Source organism: Ammospiza caudacuta, chromosome 6, assembly GCF_027887145.1.
Source record: "Ammospiza caudacuta isolate bAmmCau1 chromosome 6, bAmmCau1.pri, whole genome shotgun sequence".
NCBI classification, from domain to species: Eukaryota; Metazoa; Chordata; class Aves; order Passeriformes; family Passerellidae; genus Ammospiza; species Ammospiza caudacuta.
The window spans coordinates 22622410-22644840 of NC_080598.1; the positions used below are offsets into that span (position 1 = coordinate 22622410).

Below are 22431 nucleotides of genomic sequence, written 5' to 3' on the forward strand. Positions count from 1 at the left end.
CCAATTGAACTATTGCTATCTCAGCCCATGAGTTTTACCCTTGTGATTCTCTTCCTGATCCCGCTGGTGAGGGGGTGGAGTGAGTGGCTGTGTGGGGTTTGGTGTCCACCCAGAGTTAAACCATGACAATTGTCAACTGTAGAAGTGTAAAACACCAGCGTGCACTATGGCTGCAAATATAGAAAACACACCACCAGAGAACCAGGACCCATATATAAAACATTCATTTGCATATCATTATTAGAAATCCATGGATTTCATACTGAATCCAACTGAGACGACTCAGCTACTGAGAAGACACCCAACCCAAAGCATTCACATTTTACAGTCTGTAGAAACAAAGGACTCTTTTGAACTGACCTCACAGTGACTATCTGGCCCCCATCCAGGTCAATTCCATTCATCTGTGCTATGAAGATGGCAGCCACAGCTTCATAAAGGGCAGTTCCATCCATGTTAATAGTTGCTCCAACAGGAAGAACAAACCTTGTTACACGCTTATCAATGCCGAGATTTTCTTCAAGACACCGGAATGTGACGGGTAATGTTCCAGCACTAGGGAGAGAAAGCAAAAAACACAAAGAAGTCATAATTAAAATCAGTATAACACATACACGTAAGGGAGAAAAATGAGAAATTCTAATACCATTGTTTATATTTTCTACTTCCACCTTCTGCTGTGATTTAAGCCTTTTTTAGACAATTTTTAAACTAGGTCTACATTTAACTGGAAGTGGGACTGTAGCCAAGACATGAATGAGGCTTGATGTAGGATGAGAGCTTGAGAGCGCCTGGATGAATGCTCAGCTTTTCACTGAAGCCCAATTATTTTGCCAAAATTGATTAAAATACAAATGGAGAGGTTTTTTTCCTTCATTTTGTGAAACCTAGAAATGTTTGTTTTTTCTTTCTTAAATGCAATGAGACTGGTCTTAACATGCTCTGAAAAGAAAAAGAATTATCACTTTTCCTAGCTGAGGAAACAAACACAGAATTAACACAATTTGCACAAGTGATTAGGCAAATGGCAGAAAAGAAAAAAAAAAGGAAGAAAAAAAAAAGTGGGTCTCTCAGATGTCTGCAGGTCTCTGCAGAGATGCAGCCTCTCTAGAGAATCCTGAAGGCAAGTAGTATTTTGATTTATTTAAACATGGTTGTATTACAAATAGTTTTCATTCAATGGCACAAAATGATTTTGCAGTGAAGGTTAGAACAGTAGATGTACCATGTCTAAACAGCAGGTAATAATCTGCCAAAAAATAAAGCACACTGGTATTTCGCAGGTGTACCTGGAAGCTGTGCCTAGTGCTGTGATCCATGCCTGAAAAATCCCAGCAAGGAATGAAAATGGGCTTTTCCTTGTTATCACAAAGTAGAGCAGAGGCAGGAAGATCCCTCCATGGATGACAAGACCCACAATCACAGTGACCATGTACATGCCAAGTTGTCTAGCAACTACTTCCAGGTCCTTGATTGCAATGATTTTTCCACAGATGAGGCAAGCAATACCCAACGGGGAGTACCTGGAGAAAGAAAACAAGCATAGGCAGAACTCATCTTGGCAGTGCAGTCATAGAAACTCTGCTGAACAAAACACAGACTGGAGAAGAGCAGGGAGCTCTCAGGCTCAGCAGCAAGGTGCACGTCGAGAAGTGATGGAAATTCAAGGGATAGTTTTCACATATTTTTTAAAAGTGATGGCCATCTCCAGCAAATTCCCCATATACTTCATTTTCCATCTATCAAATGGAACATGCCTTTCCTGAATAGCTCTCAATCCTAAAATAACATTGGACAAGAATATGATAATGTTACACAGGCTTGTATCATTGTAAAGAATGGTGCAGATTTGTTCTTAAAATGTAACTTTTACAACCCATTGTTTATTTGGTTTCAAGAGGTTGCATTATTTACTTCAGTTAAACCATTTGTTGAAATAGTTCAACATTTGTTGAAATGAACTGTTTATATCTTGAAGGCTGGAAATGTTTCCACTATGTTCTTTCAATAATTCAGACAAATGCTTTTTAATTTATGGATTCTTCATTAATGATGTACTTTTGTTACTTATTTTGTCTTGTCAATCATTAGAACAATACAAAGGAAACATATTTTCAGAATAAAAGTGCTTCCTGGTTTTTGTTAGAATATCTCATGGTTTCTCAAGCAGTGTGCCCAAAGCCTGGAAGCCTTCAATCACTTCAAATGCAAGGCCAGCTGTTATACCAGTTATCCAAAAATGCCACATTCCAGTGAACTTGACAAAGTGCAGTTCTTATGGAGAGTTACATGTTGTCAGAGCCAGATGTCTGTTTTGTTTTATGCTTGTGTAGCAATGCCATGCTCCTGAGAGTCTCTAGGTGCCATGGGAGTTGCAGATGTCTGTGCTGAGCAATCATAAACCAAACAGAATGTAACTCTGCACAAGGAAGTGCTTTTTTCTTTATAAACACGCACTAAAATTCCCTTGCTTCTGGCCTCAACAAATCTCTAAAAATTCTAAACAGAGATGAACAAAAGGAATTCCCAACATCAATTTCCTTTTTTCATGAGAAGAGAAATAAAAATCACATCAATAAAAAATAAATATTTACAGTGAATTTCTTGAAACTTGAAAGATTTCCTGCTGTTGCAACACTGACTACGAGAGAATATTTATATTGTAGGCAGGGTATTACGTCTTGGGTCTACCAAATGGTGCTAAATAACAGTAAATTCTAGCTCCTGGAGGGTTATGGGGTTATGACTTTCTTAAAGGCCCCATTATCACAAACAGGTATACTTCAAAAAGAGGGCAGGTATCTTCCAGCGACCCCATTGCAGCAAGGTTGTAAGACATTCTGCAGAAACTATGAGTGAAAGGACTAAACATCACTGAAAACTACTGGAATTTTATTTGATGCTAAAGTATTTTTACTAAAGAAGACCATTAAAAAAGTGTGTCTACAGGCTTTGTTTGTACTTATACCTTCTAGGAAATACCCTGGAATTATGCTAACCTCCCAGGAAGACTGGGATACTCTTGTGTGGGCCATTCTTGCTTGCTGAGGTGCTCTCCTCTATAATGAACTTCCACAGTCAATGTGGCATTTAAAGGTCTTTCCTGGTACATGCATTGTATTTCAGCACACAAAGAACAGAATCTCTTCAGAAATGTTTCAAGTTGGGTCCTAAGTAATCCTCACCAAATGGAAATAATGCTGCTGTGGTTCTAATATACCTTTCAAGGCTTTAGAAAGTCAACTATTTAATTACACTGTTTACTAACAAACTGGCATCTGTATATCAAGGATTTATAAGGGCTTTATAAAAATTACTTTTTTGTTCTGTGAGTTAGAACTACAAACTTACCACATGATCATGGTTACTAACTTCATTACAATCTCATTCAGGATGTTGAAGAAATCCACCATCATCTTGGCCTGTTCTCCCATTTTCCCCATAGCAATGCCAAAAGCAATGAAGAATCCTATCAAACCTGTTGGGAAAAATTGCAAGACAAAAAAGAAGGCTCTGAGGAAGTTTTTGCACTTAGTCAATGTCTTGATGCCACCTGCAAATACAGATTTCACAGAAACACAGAATCACAGTTTAAGTAAACTTGGAAAGGACCACAGTGGGTCATCTGGTCCAAGCTCCCTGCTCAAGCAGAGTCATCCTAGAGCACATTGGTCAGGATATCAGAACTACAGGCTATTACAAATGTCTTGGGACTTTTTAATATGCACTCATGCTCAACTACCATAATCAAATCCAGAAAATCTTTTATTCTTCAATGTTTTACTAATTTCACAGTGCAATTACAGTTTTGTTGGGGTTTTTTCCTGTATTGTTCTGATCATCAAAAAATACATATACAGTAATCTTCCAGTGCCATTCAGCTATTCGAAACCTCATGAACCCTGGCAAATGGGAAAGGTAACAGTGATGCACTGTAACTCCATTGTTAAAAGAGTTTCTAGAAACCAAGAGGAATTTTCTCAGGCTTTACAAAAGTGCCTTGACAGGCCAATTAGTCCTGGAGTACAGGGAAAGGCAAAAAAAAAAAAATAGCCCTAGAACTTTTGTAGGGCAGGAGTATTCCTGTTAAATGAAGAAGGTAAAGGTGGGAGGAGAAGGTGGGTACTGCACATAACCACAGAACTCCCAATAAGCAGCTTAACCTCACTGAAAAGGCTATCAGTTGATGCAAAATTGTAGCACTTAAAATGGGTAACATTTGGCTCCAAATGTAGATTTATCTGGAGTATTGGACTATCAGTGTGAAAAAACAATGGATGCATCTTTGGAGCAATCCATGCACAATGGATTACTTTGGAGCTGTTTCTTCAATGCTAACCTTTTATATCCAGAAATTTTCAGTGCCCAGGGCTGGATTATTAACTGATACTGACAGATGGTTTGAATCTTCAGCCATTCTTTGAGGCTAAATTTTCAGTCATTGTATGAGTCCAATATTTAACAAATCTGTAAACTAATCTGGGAAATTCCTATGGAAAAAATCTATTGGGACACAAAAACATTCAAGATAAGGGAATATGAGCTGCCAATACCCTGGGAAAGGACAGGCTGTCCCATATCTTCACACTGGGTTTAGCAACCAGATTTTTTTTCTTATTTTTTTTTTTTAATCCAGTTTCCTGTATACAAAGTCATTCTTTAGAACCAAGCTATCTTTGTTGAGTCAGTTGAATAGGGAAGTGAAGCATATGTTTGTGTGCCACAGAGCGTAGAGAAATGATGAAAAGCTTTTCAAAGACCAAGTTACTTCCTGGAATTCAGAATCTGCATTAGAAAATGTTAATAGGTAGTTTTGTTCATTAATTCCAAATGAGCTGTTGTGTTAGTCATGAGAGTCAGATTGGTTCCTATTTGCAGGAATTTGCCTGGCTTGTACAGATTATCCAAACTAGATGGCAATTCCCACAATATTTTCATTTCTTCATTCAAAATCAAACCCACAACAAACCGACCCAAAAAGCTCAAGAACATTTGAGAGTCATTGGTCAAAACACCACAGAAAATTCCCCAGCTATACTGTCTATTTCTTTTCTGTAGGAATTGTATTCAGCCTTTTCTTATCCATGACAGAGCCTACACAAAACAAGCCCAACATTAAGTGCAATGCATCTCTCACTCAAAACAACTGTTTCATTTTAATGCATAGGGAGAATTCCGGGAGAGAAAAAAAACAGATGAGGGTAAAGAGCACTGGCAACGAGCTGCTGCCTCATGCCTGGTGCAAAATGCCAACTTGCAGCTCTGAAAGTGGCTCCTCTGCCCACAGATGCTGAATGGAACGAGAGTCACGAAAGCAGGCAGGATACAGGGCTCTTGTAGAGCAGGCTGCTTCACAGAAAAACAAGACCAGCTTACAGATGCTATCATCTCCCCTGTGTCTAAGCAAAGCAGCCAACCAACTCACCAACACCTCAGGAAGGTCTGCAGACAGCACTGTGTCAGCAAGAGCTGTTCAGCAGCTGTAAGAGGCCATTTGCCCTTCAAAGATTATGGCCTAGTGGTGAGAGAAAGCAGGGGATCAGGTACCCCAACATAGTGTCCCACTTTGAGGGCACCTATAGACAGAGAGGTGTCAGCCTCAGCCTTGTGGATGTGCTGTCACAGAGCATCTTCAAGCGTAGGTGTGAGGCTACAAATTGAGAGCTAATCTGTGACTGACTTCACCCACATACAGAAAGGAAGGAGTTGAAGGAGGAGCACTCCTCTCTCAGATGAAAAAACAGGGACTCTAGACACATAAGAGAAAACAGAAGTGGTGTGGAAGCTGTTTGTTTCTCGTGTGCCCCCATCCCAGACTGAACAGTTGCTTCAGGAAGGGGTGGGAGATAAGCAAAGTTTTCCTACCACCTCCACTTGCTGGCTTGTTCAGACAAGATGGCATGATGACAATTGCAGCTGGTAAAGGTCAGCAGCCAAGATGAAAGGAGGAGGGAGTTGTGACTCAGAAATGTGTCAAGCCTTTCTGGGAATTTTCTTGGGTGGTGTGGTTCACACTCCACCTCTCACTTCAGTCTCTGCCTCAAGCCAAATTAGTTCAGCACACCCAAGACAGCTACTGGAAACCACTTGGATCCATCAGGGGGGTGTGTGAAGTACTGGCTCTTGAAGCTCTTCCCCCATACTGTTTTGCCAATATGCATTAGTATTAGCCTAGGTCAGCTTCTTCTAGGATGAAAGGATATTTTGGGTAGCTCCTACATGCTTTGCCACTGTACTCCTCCAATTCATAACCACAAAGCTGCCAATCCAGAACAATTCACTTGCTGGTTTCTGTTATATCTCAGAGACCCATGGACAGCCATTAGATGATAACATTTGATGATTATCTAGAGAGACTAAACGTGCACTGAAGACCAGATCAAACAACATTGGCTACCTAGCCACAGCAAAAAGCTGTGACATACATCTCATGTACATATTTGACAGGCAGGAAATTTTCTTACCCAGGACATTCATGCCATCCTTAAATTCCAGCCCCTTCTTAATGACCATCTGGGCTTCAGGTGCTGCTGTCTCATTCACCATAGCAATAGCAGAATCAGTGACATTAGGTGGCTCTTCAACAGGTAGTGGCACCAGCACTCTCTTGGTGACAGTTTGGATCTGAAGGGAGGATGAGAATGGAAATAGTCTGAATGCATCCATATGGTAGACAAGGAATTAATAATAAAAAGTCTTCACTTGACATTCCAGGGAACTATATTTTTAAAGGATTAGATATGCATTCCACAGACTCTAAACCCTTCTTCCAAAACTAAGTTTATTTTTCAACAGTTTCAAGTGCTATAAAGTACTGGGGGTCTTCCTCATAACTCTCGTGTGAAAAGTACAGCAAATGCATGTTTTTTATCACTACAGTGAAACATTTTACAGATAGTTAGTCCCTTTAGCCAGTTCACACAGGGTGCTTCCCAGACTGTGTGTCACAGGCTGATACCATTTGTTTAGCACCAAAAGCCAGGTGCCTCTAAAATCAGTCATGGCAGCAGCTCTGCAGTAAGGCTTGTTATTCAGGATGGTCTGTTCATCTCAAGTCATCCCAGTTTAATGGTTAACTTGAATCAAAAATTCAGGACATTTCCAACACTTCTCTTACACCTTTGGAGCTCTTGACTGCAAGAGCTCAAAATGGAATATACACAGTGCCCTGAGATCTCTAATTAAAAGATTGTGGGGGATAGATAACAGAAAGATTACCAATGCTGCTAGATACAAATCTGACCACCTTTAAAAAAAAAGGCATCAGCTTCTGACCCCACTTGGACCCACTCGTGGCACATGAAAGTCAGGGTAAAGGAAAAGCTGGGAAGGAGCAGTAGGAGGAGAAGTGAGCTTAAGATTACAGCTAGGGAAAAAGGAAGGAGGGAGTGGAAAAAGAGAGATCTGTGATTTGCTGCTTTTAGAAGGGATGTTTTTCTCCCACTTCACACCTTGACCCTTTTTCAGCCTCTTCATAGTCCTGGGGCAGGCAAAATGGTTTGGAAGCTATGACTGGCTTGCCATGTTTTCCCACCTGCTCCCTACTCCCCTGCTCCTAGAAACACTTAGCAAGGTAACAGAAACTGCATTAGCTTTTCAAAGAACATTTCCACCTCTTTCTTGTTGACATGGACATTGTAGTACTATGGATGAGGATCCAGATTTGATCGATATGGTGTAAAGCCTTATGGTTTTAAAATACCTTACATCTCTCCATCTGAAACCTGCTGCCTAAATCTGGAGAGGGGGATATAGACAGAAAACCTACATAGCTTTGCATGAGAAACTCTTCAGTTGTCCTGAAACCACCAAACATTATTGACTGCCTCCTTTTTTTCAGAGTTAAATTTTATCTGAGGGATTTTGTCAACAGAGTACTTTTTTATGTGAGGTATTCAGAATGCAAGAACCGAGTAATGGAAATTAAATGTAAAATATTAGACTCTTCACACTCACAAATTCCACTACAGTCACTTAAGTTAAAGGTCCTCAGCAGTCCTTTGCTCAAGGTCACAATCTGTAAAAATGCTGAGTCTGACATAAAGCTTAGATTCTGACCACATCTGAGACCAAAAAACCATTTAAATGTCACATTCATATTCACAGATGGTCCTATGGTTTTTCTGCTGGAATAGCAATTTTCATTATAAATTCAAACTTTCTTGTGGACCATGTGAAAACTCAGGAGAGAGTGAAATTTCATGATAGCCACAGTCCAGTTTGCAAATGAACAGTTCCAAAGCTGCACATGAACCTCTTCACTGGTTTTTGCCTTGTTGCAATGAAAGGCACCAAAACTTTCCCACACACTGTTCATCACCATTGCTGTGCACCCTTCAGAACCACTCTTTGCGTGATTACTGCACAATATGTCTTCCATCTAAGGCTACTTGGAAACTCTGAGTGTCTATGGAGAGAGACTGTATGAATGTAGGAAATAAAATATATGTTGACACCATTAAAGCAGGTTGTTTTCCTCCTGCAGAGAGAGAAAAGTAAAGCCTAATTCCTTACAGAGGAGTTAAGGGCTATCAGAAGCAAAAGTTCCACCTAGTCACATTTCACAAATGAAATGTGGCTTTGTGGCAGAGGTTTTCAGTAGAAATTAGTCTGGAATCTGCTAAAATCAAATCCTGAAAAGCCAAAAAGCTTTTTTTTTTTTTTTTTTTACTAAATTTAAAAATAATCAGTGAAATTAGTGATCCATAACTAGTGAAATAACCTGAACTTTGGTATTAAACACACTGAAAAAATAATACTAACATTTAAAAAAAAAATCTGACAGAGGTAGCTTAATTCTTCTTTTTTCTGTTTTTTTTTTTTTTTTTTTTTTTGCCCCTTTGTCAGGATATTTGACCACCTTCAACTAACAAGAAACTGAATTTTCCTCTCTTCCACAGTTCAAATGAGGGAGAGGAAGAAAAAACCATAAGCACCCTGCTTTCCCTCACTTAATTTTGCAGAAATACATTTCACATTACATGTGATGTTTAGCCACCCACAGTTTGACCACATGACTGACATTCCCGTGATGATTTGGAAATATTGAGAATGTTCTCTCTCTAAATCCCCAAGGATTATATGTTTTTATGTGGAAGTCCATGTAAGAAGTGAAGCAATCCAAACCCTTTCGGTAGTTTAGGTCACCCTCATTCTTCCACTCTCCCATGGCCTCTTCTCCCTTCCCCCCCTTCTTGTTCCTTTTTTCTTTGGCTATAACCACAGCACCAGCTATCACACAGGAACACTTCAGAACAGGTTTGGCAACAAATCCTGTTACATCAAAAACACCCAAAACCAACCCAACCCCCCAAAAACCCTGTCTGCATTACTTTCAAACAATTCAGTTGGAGGGAAAAGCAGCTTACATACAAGAAATATGCTTAAGCATATTTTACCTCTTAAAGTCAAGGTGTTTTGATTAAGCACTGGTGAAAAGCTTTCAGACAAAATTAACTCCCTACAGGGCAAGCAACACATTGTGCAAGCATCCTTCATTCCCAGCATGCTCCAAAGCTGGTGAGATGGGGCCACCTGTAGGCGCATCAGCCCTTTGGAGCTATTATCCCCACCTCATCTGGACTCTAACACAGCAACAGAGGTTATGGGAGGTTGGGTTTTGGGGTACATTTTTGGAACGAGCTGGAATGATGATCACCCATATATTCCAAACAGGGCATTGCAGAACCATCATCTCTGTAATTAACAGCCAAGTTAAAATTCAGCCTGGGTGAAAGACCAAGCCAGCATTCATGACCATAGATACTGTAGGAAAAGCATGGAGAAAATTAAAGATTACTTAATAACAAAATTTAAATAAACTTCATTAAAAACACCCCCATGAATTTAAATAATAACGACAACATAAACCAAGGCAGCTATAAGTAATGTTGTCTCATTTACCTGCTCAAACCTTTAGACCTGTATACCTCTTTACATTATCATTTCTCTGATTAACCTAAACAATGACATTAACTCTGCAGACAACCCTGAAAAGATGTAAAGAATATTACCAAGGAGCAGAAGGACTTACCTGCTGAAAGCATGCTTGAACCAGATTTTCAGGGAACAAGTTTCGGATCAAATCCAGGAAGGCATCCAGACTAGATACTTCATCATTCTTCTTCCCTTGCCCAAGCTGTTTCTTGAGTTTTGGATTCCCTGGATGGATGGCTAAAACCAGAATCACACCCAGCACAGCAGCAATAATAGTGGTGGACATGTAGTAGACCATGGCTCTTGTCCCCAGGCGGCCACTTGCTTTAGCATCTAATCCAGACAGCCCTGCAGGTGTTTAAGATACAAGTGAATATATTGACACTCAATATCCAATTAAATAATTATAAAATAAAATCCTTTATAATTTTCAATACGTAATGACTACCTCTGGGTGCCTGCTTTCATCCCTGTGATATTCTCACCATGAGACAGATACTTCTCTCTCTAGGTCTTATGTGTGAAGTGTCTACTGCTAATAATTTGAAGAGAAGCATTTAAAACTCCACCTAATTGCAGAGGAAGCATTGAAAAATAGAGAAGATCTCTACCATCTTTTGCCCTTGATTTCTGCAAACTGGTCATGGTCTGGCTGACACCACACCTTCAAGAAGGCTAGGCTCACTAGTGTCAGGCCATTTTATTTGCAAGCTCCAATCCAGAAATTAGATCAAACAGCATATGAAGAAATTTCTGATTGCAGCATGTGTGCATTTGCTTGGAAATAAATTCAGTGGAGCATATACCTACTAAAGCCAACGAAGTTATTCAGAAATCTACTCTGAAATACTCACTGCAACTGCAAAATGCTGACAAGATCCCACCATTATTCTTCCTACATCACAAAAAGCAAACCAGGTGATTCCTGTAGAAAGCATCTTAAAGTATTTATGGCTAATGGATCTTACCTGTGATTAAACTGGAGATAATTAAAGGGAGGATCAGCATTTTTAGCATCCGCATGAGGATGTCTCCTGGGAAGGCTATTAGCATGATGATGTCAGGGTCAATAGGTGTTGCTAGGCGAAGGAGACCCCCACACACTGCACCCAGGATGACACCTGGAGGAAGAACAAACAAAGGAGTAGGCGGGCATCTTAGGGTTCATGTCTTATTCCTTTTTTTTTGACGCTCTGCATCCTTCTCCATGTGCTGATGTTCTCAAAACACAAACAAACCCCTCATCATTTATGTGGATAAAGTGATAAAACTTAAACCTCCTGCTCAGGATTAAGGCTGTTAAAGCATAGATTAGGGGGAAAAATGCCATGTGTACTTTCATAACGTGATCTTTGTGAACAGCTATTTTATATTTACATCCATAAAGCCTTTTTTTCGTGATCTTAAGCCCAAGTGCGATAAAACCTGATAGCAAAGTTTGTGTTACGATTCACAGCAAGTATGACTATGAACTATCTCTTTGATACAATGAAAAAATATATGTGTATTTAAAACATTTTTCTAGGACAGCATCAGGTACACCTTTGAAAGGTGATTCAAGGCAAACATTTCAGCAGTATGTGGTTTTGCAGGCTGAAAATATGGAGATGAAATTTGCAGCTCAAGACCAGTTGCAGCTGTTTTTTCAAACAATAATAAGACTATGTCTACAAATTTGCTGCATATGGCTGTTGGGCTTTCAGTGAAAAAGAAACAGGCAAAGAGCCAGTGAACCACAATAAAATGTCAAACTGTTCTGTATATGGAAGCTGCTAAAGCCAGAGGCAATATTCAAGATGAGATCATGGAGTGCTGGCTTACAGCTACAGAGAGGAAAGACAAACCTTAAAACCAGTGAAGTGTAAACTGAGATATAAAAGAAAATTTTGAAGAGGTTTTATCTTTTTTTTTTTTTTCCTCTCCAAATCACTGAGAGAAAAAAAGAGTAGTGCATTCAGGTCTACTGGATGACACTGACCTGACTGGCCTTGGGGTTTAAATCATAGTCCTTTCCAAACCAGATACCTCAGTGGTGTGGATTTGCTCTGTGTTGTGTCAAGAATACCCTGACACAGAAATTAAATCAAGCCTATATATTGCAAAATTAAAATAAGCTTATATATTGCTTCACCTGAAATATGGCCAGAGAAGAGGGCATTACATTTTTCAAAGATCGGGTGTTCCAAATTACCATCAATCACACACATATTTCACAATTAAGCCTTTTAAAATATTTAATGCTCCTCAGCATTTTGGAAAGTGTGCTTTTGAACCCAGTACACATGCAGTGCCCATAGGCATCCTATCTCCTCTCTGCCTGCTCGGCTGGAAGAGCTGAAGGCCACAGACAGGGCTGTGGTGCCACAGGAACAAATGCAGATACACACAGAGTGTCCAGAGCAGCAGATGCAGCTTACCAAACACAGTAAGAGTCAGGAGCAGATTCCTGTGGAGGGACTGGCAGAACTGCACACATATGTTCCTGGATCTGTGCTCCACTGGATTTAAATGACTTTCATGCATCCGGACTTCTACTTGCTTAGGCATATTGTTGGCACTAGAATAAAAAGTGAAAATCAAGTAGAAGTTATAGCACAAGATGCCAAAATGGAAAGTCTGGATTACTTCCATCATATATAACTGGGGAATCTGATGCATATTCCACCACCTCCCACATTTCATAAACACTGCATATTTACTGCTCCAAAGAAGTCTCTGAAATGGCAGTGGTGTGTCCTTCTAAAGGTGTAGCCATCACAGTATTTTTTGCAGTTATTTCTCAAATGGTAGAGATACAATAAGAATTAATTCACTGGACATATCATCCCAAATGTTTCAAGGACTAAACTATTGGTATGGAGCTAGAAAATTCAGTTTCCCCAAAAACCATGGCTTTTTACTTAAGTAGAAGAGACAGCTGAAGAACAAAGTTTTTATTAGCAGGAAAATGTAGATTTTAATACCTTATTTAATTCCAATTGAGGATAATAGTTTAAAAATTAGGATTAATTTGCAAAATAAAGCATTCAATAAAATTTTGCTCAATATTTTGAAAACATTTAATTTCAACATTTACATTTTATTTCAATATAATGAGAATGCTGATGTCAAGAGAATACTTTTACCTCGTTTGTAATGAGACTTGAACAATTGCCACTGAAAATTAGTTAGAGAACTATGCATTTCCCAAGAAAACCTTTGGTTTCATTGAATTGGCAGTGCTTAGAGGAAAAAGTTTTTTCACTAGCTTTGGTTTATATTTGAGGAAGTGTGTAGTGGGTTGATGCTGGCTGGATGCCAGGCACTCACCAAAGCTGCTCACTCACTCCCCTATGCAGCTGGACAGGGGACAAAAAATTTAATGAGGGGTTTGTGGGTTGAAATACAGACTGGGAGAAATCTTTCATCAAATACCATAATGGGAAAAACAGGCTCGGCTTGAGGATATGAGTTAAATTTATTACTAACAAAGAGCAGGATAATGAGAAGTAAAGTCCCTAAGAACACCTTCCTGCCACCCTTCCCTCCTACCCCAGGGATGCAAGGAGCCAGGGCATGGGGGCAGTGGTCAGTTCATCACCAGAGGCTTCTCCCACTGTTTAGAGAGATAAGTCCTTCCCCTGCTTCACCACAGTGTCTCTCCCACAGGAGACAGTTCCCTGTGAACTTCTCCAGTGTGACTCCATCCCACCAGCAGCACTCCTGCCAAAACTGCTGCAATGCGAGTCCCTCCCACGGGCACACAGTCCTGCCAAAACTGCTCCACCATGAGTCCCTCCCGTGGGCAACTGTGCCCCTCCAGGTGTTGCAGCATGGGTTCCCCTTACACAGGCTGCAGTCCTCCAAGGACAGACTGCCTCAGCATGGGAACAGGGCCCCTCTCTCCATGGGACTCCCAGCCTCCTCTCAAGCATCCACCCGCTCTGGCGTGGGGCTCCTCCACGGGCTGCAGGTGGATCTCTGCACCCCAATGGGTCCCCATGGGCTGCAGGGCCTCACCGTGGTCATCAACACTGGCTGTGCAGGAATCTCAGCTCCAGAGCCTGGAGCACCTCCTCCCCCTCCTTCTCCACTGACCTTGGTGTCAGCAGAGTTGTCCTTCTCACAGGTTCTCACCCCACTCTTCTCTGGCCACTTATCTGTGCCATAAGTTTTGTTGTTGTTTTTTTTTTTTCTTTTTTCTTTAATTTGTTATCACAGAGGCATTACCACCATTGTTGATTGTCCCAGCCTTGGCCAGCAGCACATCTGTCTTTGCAGCTGCCATGGACTGGCTCTGGGGGACATGGTGGAAGCTTCCAGCAGCTTCTGACAGAAGCCACCCCTTCTCCTCCCCTGCTACCCAAGGCAGGCCATGCAAACCCAACAGAAAATGTTACACACATGAGTGCAGGACTGCAAAAGTCATGCCTCTAATTTTCTCAATAGCTGAGAAATTATATAAATAGCAATAGATTCTCTTTTTATATACAAAATATTAAAATGTATTAGAAAAAAATATTAAAAATGCTACTATGAATCAAACATTTCCCCTAAAAGGTAAGGCTATGTAAATATGAGAAATAGGTAAAGAACAAAATTTTTATTATCAAGAAAATTATGCTTTTTGAGATCTGGTCTTATGCCAGATTAGGACAAGATTTTAGAAAATCTTCCTCTATAACAGTAGACTGATGTTTACAGACCTCAGACAGGTCTGAAAAAATGTATGAAGTTTCAGTGTTCTCAGTACTGAGCCATTCCCAATGAATCAAAACTTTTTTTTAATATTGTACTACTTCTTGTCTTTGTAAAGTTTTTCAACAGAAAGTTATCAGATGTAATAAGAATCCAGCTATCCAAATTTTGATGCTAATATTTCTACAATTTTCCCTTTCAAACTGAAATTGCATTTCTTTCCAATATACTTGATGGTAAAAAAAAAAAAAAAAAAAAAAAAACAAACTTCAAAATGCACTACAGAATACTCCTTCTTATTTTTTTTAAGGGGGAAAACCCCTCCAAGTGTTGTAACCTTTATTCTGCAATTTTAAAAATATTCAACAAGGGTTGTCACAACAAAATGTGCTTCTGACAGTGAAGTAACAAAGAATACCAGTGCACATTCTGACAGCTCAAGTGAGAAGCTTGCCTTCTTCTCAAAGACTTATCCATGCAAGTATCAGAGATACACGAGGATTAGCCAAGGGATAATGTGCACAACTTGAGGAATTACAAGGAAGATGAGACAGTGTCTGCACTTTTCATGCACATGGGCCCCAAAGCCATGAAATCACTGGTGGAAATGTGCCAAAACCCCAAGGAACTTGGGATCCAAACTTTGCAACCAAGGATTACAACTAGTTTCACTTGCATTCCAAGGATGAATATATAACTTGTTCTGGCCTATTATTCACTACAGGTTAATCAGATTACTCCTCAGAAACTCTGAAATATGGACAGCTGAAACTAATTCAAAAGAAAACCTTGGAGGCTTGCTCACTTAGTAAATAATTGGGTGGAACTGAAATGGATCAGTAAACAGAAGTACTTGATGATTTTACTTTGGGCTAATCTTAGTTTGGTTTCCTGGAACCTTTTCCACTTTTCAAAGTTTCACGCTCTCCATCTACTTCAAGATTGTAGGCATAGAGTGAAATTCTGATAAGTAAGGGCTTTTTAAGGAAAAAAACACAGTAGGAAAACATGCTAACTGTGCAACCATGTTACAAAGAGTGATGACAGATGAATATCAGAACATGAAAAATGGTACCATAAAGGAGTTACCACTGCTTTTCAACAATGAGATATTTATCACTGGACCAGAGAGGAAGTATTGTTCCAGGCTTTTGACTGTGTTGTGGGAGGAGAGGAAGAGAAAAATAGTGAAATATAAACCTTCTATGAAGGATAAGTGAAGCTTCTTGTGTAACACATAACAAAATTGGAATTTTGCAACAGAAATTTGTCTATCCAATTACTAGAAGAGGAAAATCTGTTTATCTCAGAGTCTTGGAAATTAATTTTTATCTTATGGACTGAGATATCTTCCTTGTGCTGGTTTTGTGCCTCTATTTGCATCTTGTAAATGATACTTGGCTCCAGAAGAATGCAGAATTTTCACACCTGAAACCTGCAGTCACATGATGAGATAACTGCAACAAGTGCCTATTGAAGTTAGTCTAACTCCACTGAGGCCAGAACATAAAGACATTAATTAATTCTGATCATTATTTTTTTATGTCATTATGACAAGCAGCCAAACAGCTAAGCTCCAAAACAGCTCCACAGAGAACTCATAAGTATGGAGACCTTCAAAGATGATAATATTTACTGCTAACTACAGATGCTTAATAACATTGACAGGGTTTATGAAAAATGAACCAAATATTGGAAAATAAGTAGTAAGTAGTCACATGAAACAGCAGATCATACCAAACAGCACATACCAAGAGCTAGACATATGTTGTAGCTTTTGAATTATTTAGCAAGATGTTCTGCTTAGCTCTGCCACCTACCCTTCTCCCTTCTGAGGCTTTCCCTAGAAAAGAGAGAAACTCCTTTGAGCCCAGGAGTTGCTTTTTTTTTTATTCACCTTAGGAGAGTACAAAACTGTCCCAAAATTAACAGTCTGTATTTTCACTGATTTCAAATGTGCTTTACCCTGACAAGGTGATACATAAGTGCCTTAATAGAACTTAGTATCAGAATTAACTTCAGTTTTACTCCCTTTTAAGCAAAGAAACAACCTCTTGCCTGAATAATCTAAAAGTTAGCTATTGTCCCTCATCTTCACAATGTGCACAAGGTACAAGAAAAAGAATTTGTCCATAAACATTTGAATTTACATTATCTAAATATTTACAGATAGGTTTGCATGTAAGATATACAGTGCCATATGAGATAATCTATTTATTTGCACTTTTTAGGCTGTAGTCTGTTTCTCTTGCTGGTTGCTACACATAATGTGCCAAAATGCAGGAAAATCATTTATTAAAGCACTAAGGTCCCTGGTATGTTCCTATTTCCTCCTAAAGCATTTTCCTTAGGTTTTCTCTCAGTTCCCTCTGGACTAGTCTGCTCTCTGTATCTCTTCAACTTCTTATTTCTTTCTTGTATTGACACTGAAGTTTCCAGAACTAAAAGGATGGGGGGAATGTTTGCTTTTCCTTTGCCACCAAATGTAACTCCTTTCCTCACAAAAGTTAAGGGTTAATGATTTACACAGTGCTTGAGAGACAATGCCCTTTTATTTTCAGTCAGTTACGGGGAAAGAACTCTCTGTCTCCCAAATATTCCCCCATCTTGGCATAAACCTAGATTACAGACTAGAAGGGAAAAAATAATCTTTCATTTAAATGAAAAATGTAGGCAAAGGCCATAACAAGGCTACCGAAAACAGATGCTGAGGACAAAGTAAGTTAACAGAGACCATGCTTATTCTGTTCAAGGTATTTCAGCTCTGTCAATTCATCAAGCAGGTATTCTCAGTATAAAAGTCTGCTTTGTTTTGTAGCAATTGCTTCAATCAAGGTAGCAAGAGCTGTTCTTGAGAAAACAACCTTGGACAGACAGGCTTAAAATCAGGGTTTAAGAACTTCTCTTGAGCTACATATTTATTGTCAGACAAAGCACTGGTCTCTTCTGAAGCAATGAGTAAACAGCAGCTACAAAAGCCCAATTGTTCCTAGAAGGACTGTTCTTCTTAAGGAAAGAAGAAAAAAAGAGGAGACATAGAAAGTTGAATCAGCTTTTTTGATCTCAGAATAAAAAGTGATTGGACTGCAAATCTCGTCTTGCCAATTCTTAGACAAGTGGTTCTAAGTACTTAGACAAGTGGTTCAAACATGGTTGGATCTGAAAAGCCATTGCAAAAATGGTCTGATGAAGTTTGGTGGACAGCAACCTTGGTGATTCCTCACTGACAGAGCTCCTCCTAGCAATCAGTGGGATTGCATGGGAGTAAATGAGAACTTAATATGCTCTGAAGAATATTTGCTAGCAGCTAATCTCTCCCCTTTTCCCTGGAGAGACAGTATAACATTAATTATTAAGGATAACATGCTGTGCTCGTGACAGGGAGAGGGAGTATGGATCTGCTCCACCCCATGATCAGTTTACTCCTGTCTCATATGTAGGAAAAGCCTGCTCTGGTTGCTAGACAAAAGACGAGTGACTAGGAAAACATATGGAACATCAGCAGAACAAAAGGGATTTCACTAGCTGGGTGGAAGGAGTCCAAACTGTTTGCCACAACTTTTGAAATTAGGGCTCAAACGTGAGCTCACCAAGAAACTTCTAGTTTGAGTTCAAATAGTGTTTTCTGCTGCTTAAATTAATTATAGCACAACATCTGCTGAGCTTCTTTAGGGAGACAGCTTCAGAATTTATCATAACGCTGTGCCATGCCATGCGCTATAGTTTGGAGGTTCCATTTCTTATATTAGATATATTTTTCAAACCACACTGGAACTGGTAAAGCTCAGCATATAGAGCCAAAATATGACAGGCCATGCAGATGAAACAGCTGAAGTATTTTTATTGTGGAAAACACACATTAGCTTTGGCATCAGTCCTGCTATGTAATGTTCAGTTGTTAAATGTTGCATTATATATCAGTAAAATAATATGGTCAGGTCTCAGCTTCTGCACAAAAATAAAAAAAGTGCAAAACCAAACACACAAATCTTACAAACAAGAGTAACATAAGCTTCAGTCTGAAAAAGAGTCTGCAGTAACAAGGGTTTTAAATGGCTTGCTGCTGCTAAGCCCTTCGATTGAATTTTAAGTGCGTTGTGTAGGCTTTTTTCTTCTTATTTGTAAGACATTAATGAATTCTGAGTGGAGAATTACTATGGAGCCTGATTTGGCCTCGGGACTGGTATTATAAGCAACACCCTCAAGTATGACTTGCCTTTGTGTAGCAGGAAAAAGAACTTTTCTCCTGGAACAATTTACAGCCATGTTGTTTCCTCTGCGTTAGCATTTACTGCACATTCTGTGCCCACAGCATCCTTCTGGAGAAGCTGGCTGCTCATGGCTTGAATGGGTGCACTGTTTTTTGGGTTAAAAACTGGCTGGATGGCTGGCCCAGAGATGACTGGAGTTAAATCCAGCTGAGGGCCAATCACCAGTGGTGTTCCCCAAGGCTCAGTGTTGGGGCCAGTCCTGTTTAATATCTTTTTCAATGATCTGGATGAGTGTTCCCTCAGTCAGTTCACAAATGACACCAGGCAGGGTGGGAGTGTTGATCTGCTGGAAGGTAGGAAGGCTCTGCAGAGGGATCTGGGCAGGCTGGATCAATGGGACAAACCAATGGCATGAGGTTCAACAGGACAGAGTGCTGGGTCCTCCCCTTGGATCACAACCTCAGACAGTACACTAGGCTGGGGGCAAAGTGGCTGGAAAACTGCCCAGCAGAAAATGACCAAGGATTGCTGGAGAAGAGCAGCTGAACATGAGCCAGGGTAGGGCCAAGTGTGTGCCCAGGTGGCCAAGAAGGCCAATGGCATCCTGGCCTGGATCAGCAATAGTGCTGCCAAAAGACCAGGGCAGTGATTGTCCCCTGTACTCAGCACTGATTAGGCCACACCTTGGATCCAGTGTTCAGTTTCAGGCCTCTCTCGACAGGAAAGATATTGAGATGCTGGAATATGTCCAGGGAAGGGCAGTGGAGCTGGGGAAGGGTCTGGAGCACAAGTCTTGTGAGCAGAGCCTGAAGGAGCTGGGATTGTTTAGCCTGCAGAAAAAGAGGCTCAGGGGTGACCTTAGTATTCCCCAGAACTGCCTGAAAGGAGGCTGGAGGCAGGTGGGGTTTGGTCTCTTCTCCCACGCAACTACAGATAAAACAATTAAAATGGCCTCCTGCTGCAGCAGTGGAGGTTTGGATTAAAAATTTGGAAAACTTTCCTCACCAAAAAGCATTGGAACAGGCTGCCCAGGGAAGCGGCTGAGTCACCAACCCTGGAGTTAGTTAGTGTAGATGTGGTACTTAGGGTCAAGGTTTGGTGGAGGAGTTCGCAATGAAGATTTAACAGTTGGACTCAGTGATCTTAAAGGCCTTTTCCAACCTAAATAGTTCTGTGGTGCTCCAGTTATATATTCAAGTTGCTGATCAACAGCATCCTCACTGAACCTGAGAAGAACAGTGGTCTGTGTGACCTTACTTTTTACTCTGATTTAGTTCCTGGTTTCATCTCTTTCTTCTGATTTTTTAAAGTATTGTTCCATGAGTTTATTTAAGAAAACAACTCTTCATGATCTACCTGAGTTTGCAGTCCTTAAATTTATGCTACATTTGTTTACGCTTTTAAAACCCTATTAGAATAGCCATGAGATTTCTGCTCATTAAATGCTTCCTTTAAGAGTTTCTCCAGCTTTTAAATCTGACTTGGGAAGCTAAATTGTCCTGTAGAGAGAGAGAGAAGTCTGTACTTGATAGCAGGTGCAAAGGAAAATGAAATATAATACCACAGTAATTTTTTACAAGTGTATGATCCTTTTTTCCATATCTATCCAGTCTTTTCACAAACATATATATCACTGTGGAAGAGAGACTTTTTCCCCCCTCAAGGTTTCTTTATATCTGACTGACTAATGTATTGACTTATTTATTAACTAGGCTACAGGAATACGTCTGAATAGTAAGAGAGGTAAAGATGGTGAATCTGCCAGGCAGGAATTCTTTTCTATTCATAATCACACATCCTGTATATGGCCACATAGATGGCTTTCAATAATCTCTTTAGACAGACCAATGCATGGACAATGCCTTTTCCTATGCTCAGATTTTCTTATTGACTTACAGCTTAGATATCTTGGAGCATTTCATAGCATGTTGTGTGGAAAAGAATATTAGAGTCTATGGAGAGATTGTGAACTAAATTCACTTTTCATAGAACCCTGCACCATAAACCACATGAGGCCAAGAGATCACATCGAATCACATGGATTTTGTTAGAAAGAATAGAAGTGTATTTTATACAGACGTGTATGTACCTCCATACCTAGAAACTCCTTGAAGTGTCAGGTACATAGGGATAAAGCAACCAGGATAACACCTAGCTGTTAGAAATGATGAGAGAGAGAAATTTCTGCAGTAAGTTGCAGAAGGGGAGATGTGTAACGCCACCTGTGCACTCTCTGCATGGTGGGTCTGATGGAGGGGGCCATGGGAAGCTTTACAGGTGTCCTTCCATGTGGCAGCTGTGCAGGGTCTTTGGGACCCTGCAGACCATTGCCTTCAGGCATTCCTACCCAGTCTTATGAAAAACTGACCTGGACATCTCTAGAGTGTGTGTATTGGAATGTATGAGTTAACTGACTCTGATTTAAGGGTCATGAAAAAGCCTGATGGAAAAACATTTAAGCTACAGTTTGTAAGAACAAAGCTAAGGTATTTATTCAGACCTCATGCAGACAAGTGTCCTTGTAGGCTTCCACAGTCCTTCTTGGCAAGATTCAGATTTACTCTGTATTTCAGACTTTAGAGGGATATCAGTTCTATTTGCAAGAAGGGACACCAGTTTGTTTCTTGTTTGGAATGAGGGGCATTTCTATCTTCAGCGATTTTATTCTATGCACCATTCAGAGTCTAAAGCAAGAAAGTGTGGTTTAGACTAGACAGTATAATACCTAACATAAAGATGATAATTTATTTATGTAATAATGCACATGTGGAATATCTGCCAATTTGCTGATAGGGCTTTATAGTGGTGTAACAACCTGGGACTGTGCATGCTTCATTACCCAAAAATTATGTACTGAGGCTGAGATGAAGAATTAAGGATGAATCATACTATTATCATCATGGCAAATTATACAATAACAGTGTGCTTTGTGCAAAAAGTTCTTTCGTTACATCCTCAGAAACTCTGAAACAAGTAAAATCATGACCTTGCATTTGCTTCTACTTGGGGTGTGACAGGCAGCACAAAGAAAAAGGCTATGAAATTACTGGGGATTAGCATAGTTTTCAAGGGCACTGGGTAAAGATTAAGCCAGTGAGAATGTGAGAAGACCAGAAATGTAGCAGCTCCTAGACATGCTGGCTAGGGACAAAAAGGAGTAGAAGAGTGGGGGGTTTTGTATAATTCAGAATAGTCCACAGAAAGAGAGACTGATCAAGGAGCTCTGATTGAGATAGACAGTAAGAATTAATTTGTCATGACAAGGGGAAAAGTGCAGTTTCTCCTATTAATTTATTTCTTGAGTAATGGCTCTTGAAACACTTTTTTTCCTGAAGTAAATTGCCACAGGTTTGTGACTGCAGGTGGCTACAACAGTGATTTTTGACCACACCACTCACACAGAATAAGTTTCTGGTGGCCATGTAACTCCCCCCACTATTGCTGAATTGGTGCATCAGAACTCTACAGCTAAGCAAGTTTTAACTAATTCTGAACAGTTATTACCATTCATCTAGACATCATTAGGTATAAAAGGATTCAATCTCAATTACTTAGTTTATTTTCTCACCAAATCTGTGTATTAACTATTTGTTTTAAAAGTATGATA

General features: G+C 39.9%; 1 protein-coding gene across 1 annotated transcript in view; it reads right to left on the minus strand.

Moving 5' to 3' along the window:
• SLC1A2 (solute carrier family 1 member 2) overlaps positions 1-22431 on the minus strand; it is an 85741-nt gene that overhangs the window by 21964 nt on the left and 41346 nt on the right. The window contains exons 2-8 of the mRNA XM_058807563.1: positions 12354-12493; positions 10905-11057; positions 10034-10284; positions 6465-6624; positions 3352-3478; positions 1290-1523; positions 361-555 (exon numbers count right to left, since the gene is read on the minus strand). Coding sequence (XP_058663546.1) covers positions 361-555; positions 1290-1523; positions 3352-3478; positions 6465-6624; positions 10034-10284; positions 10905-11057; positions 12354-12493 — 1260 coding nt within the window. The remainder of the gene's footprint in view (positions 1-360; positions 556-1289; positions 1524-3351; positions 3479-6464; positions 6625-10033; positions 10285-10904; positions 11058-12353; positions 12494-22431) is intronic.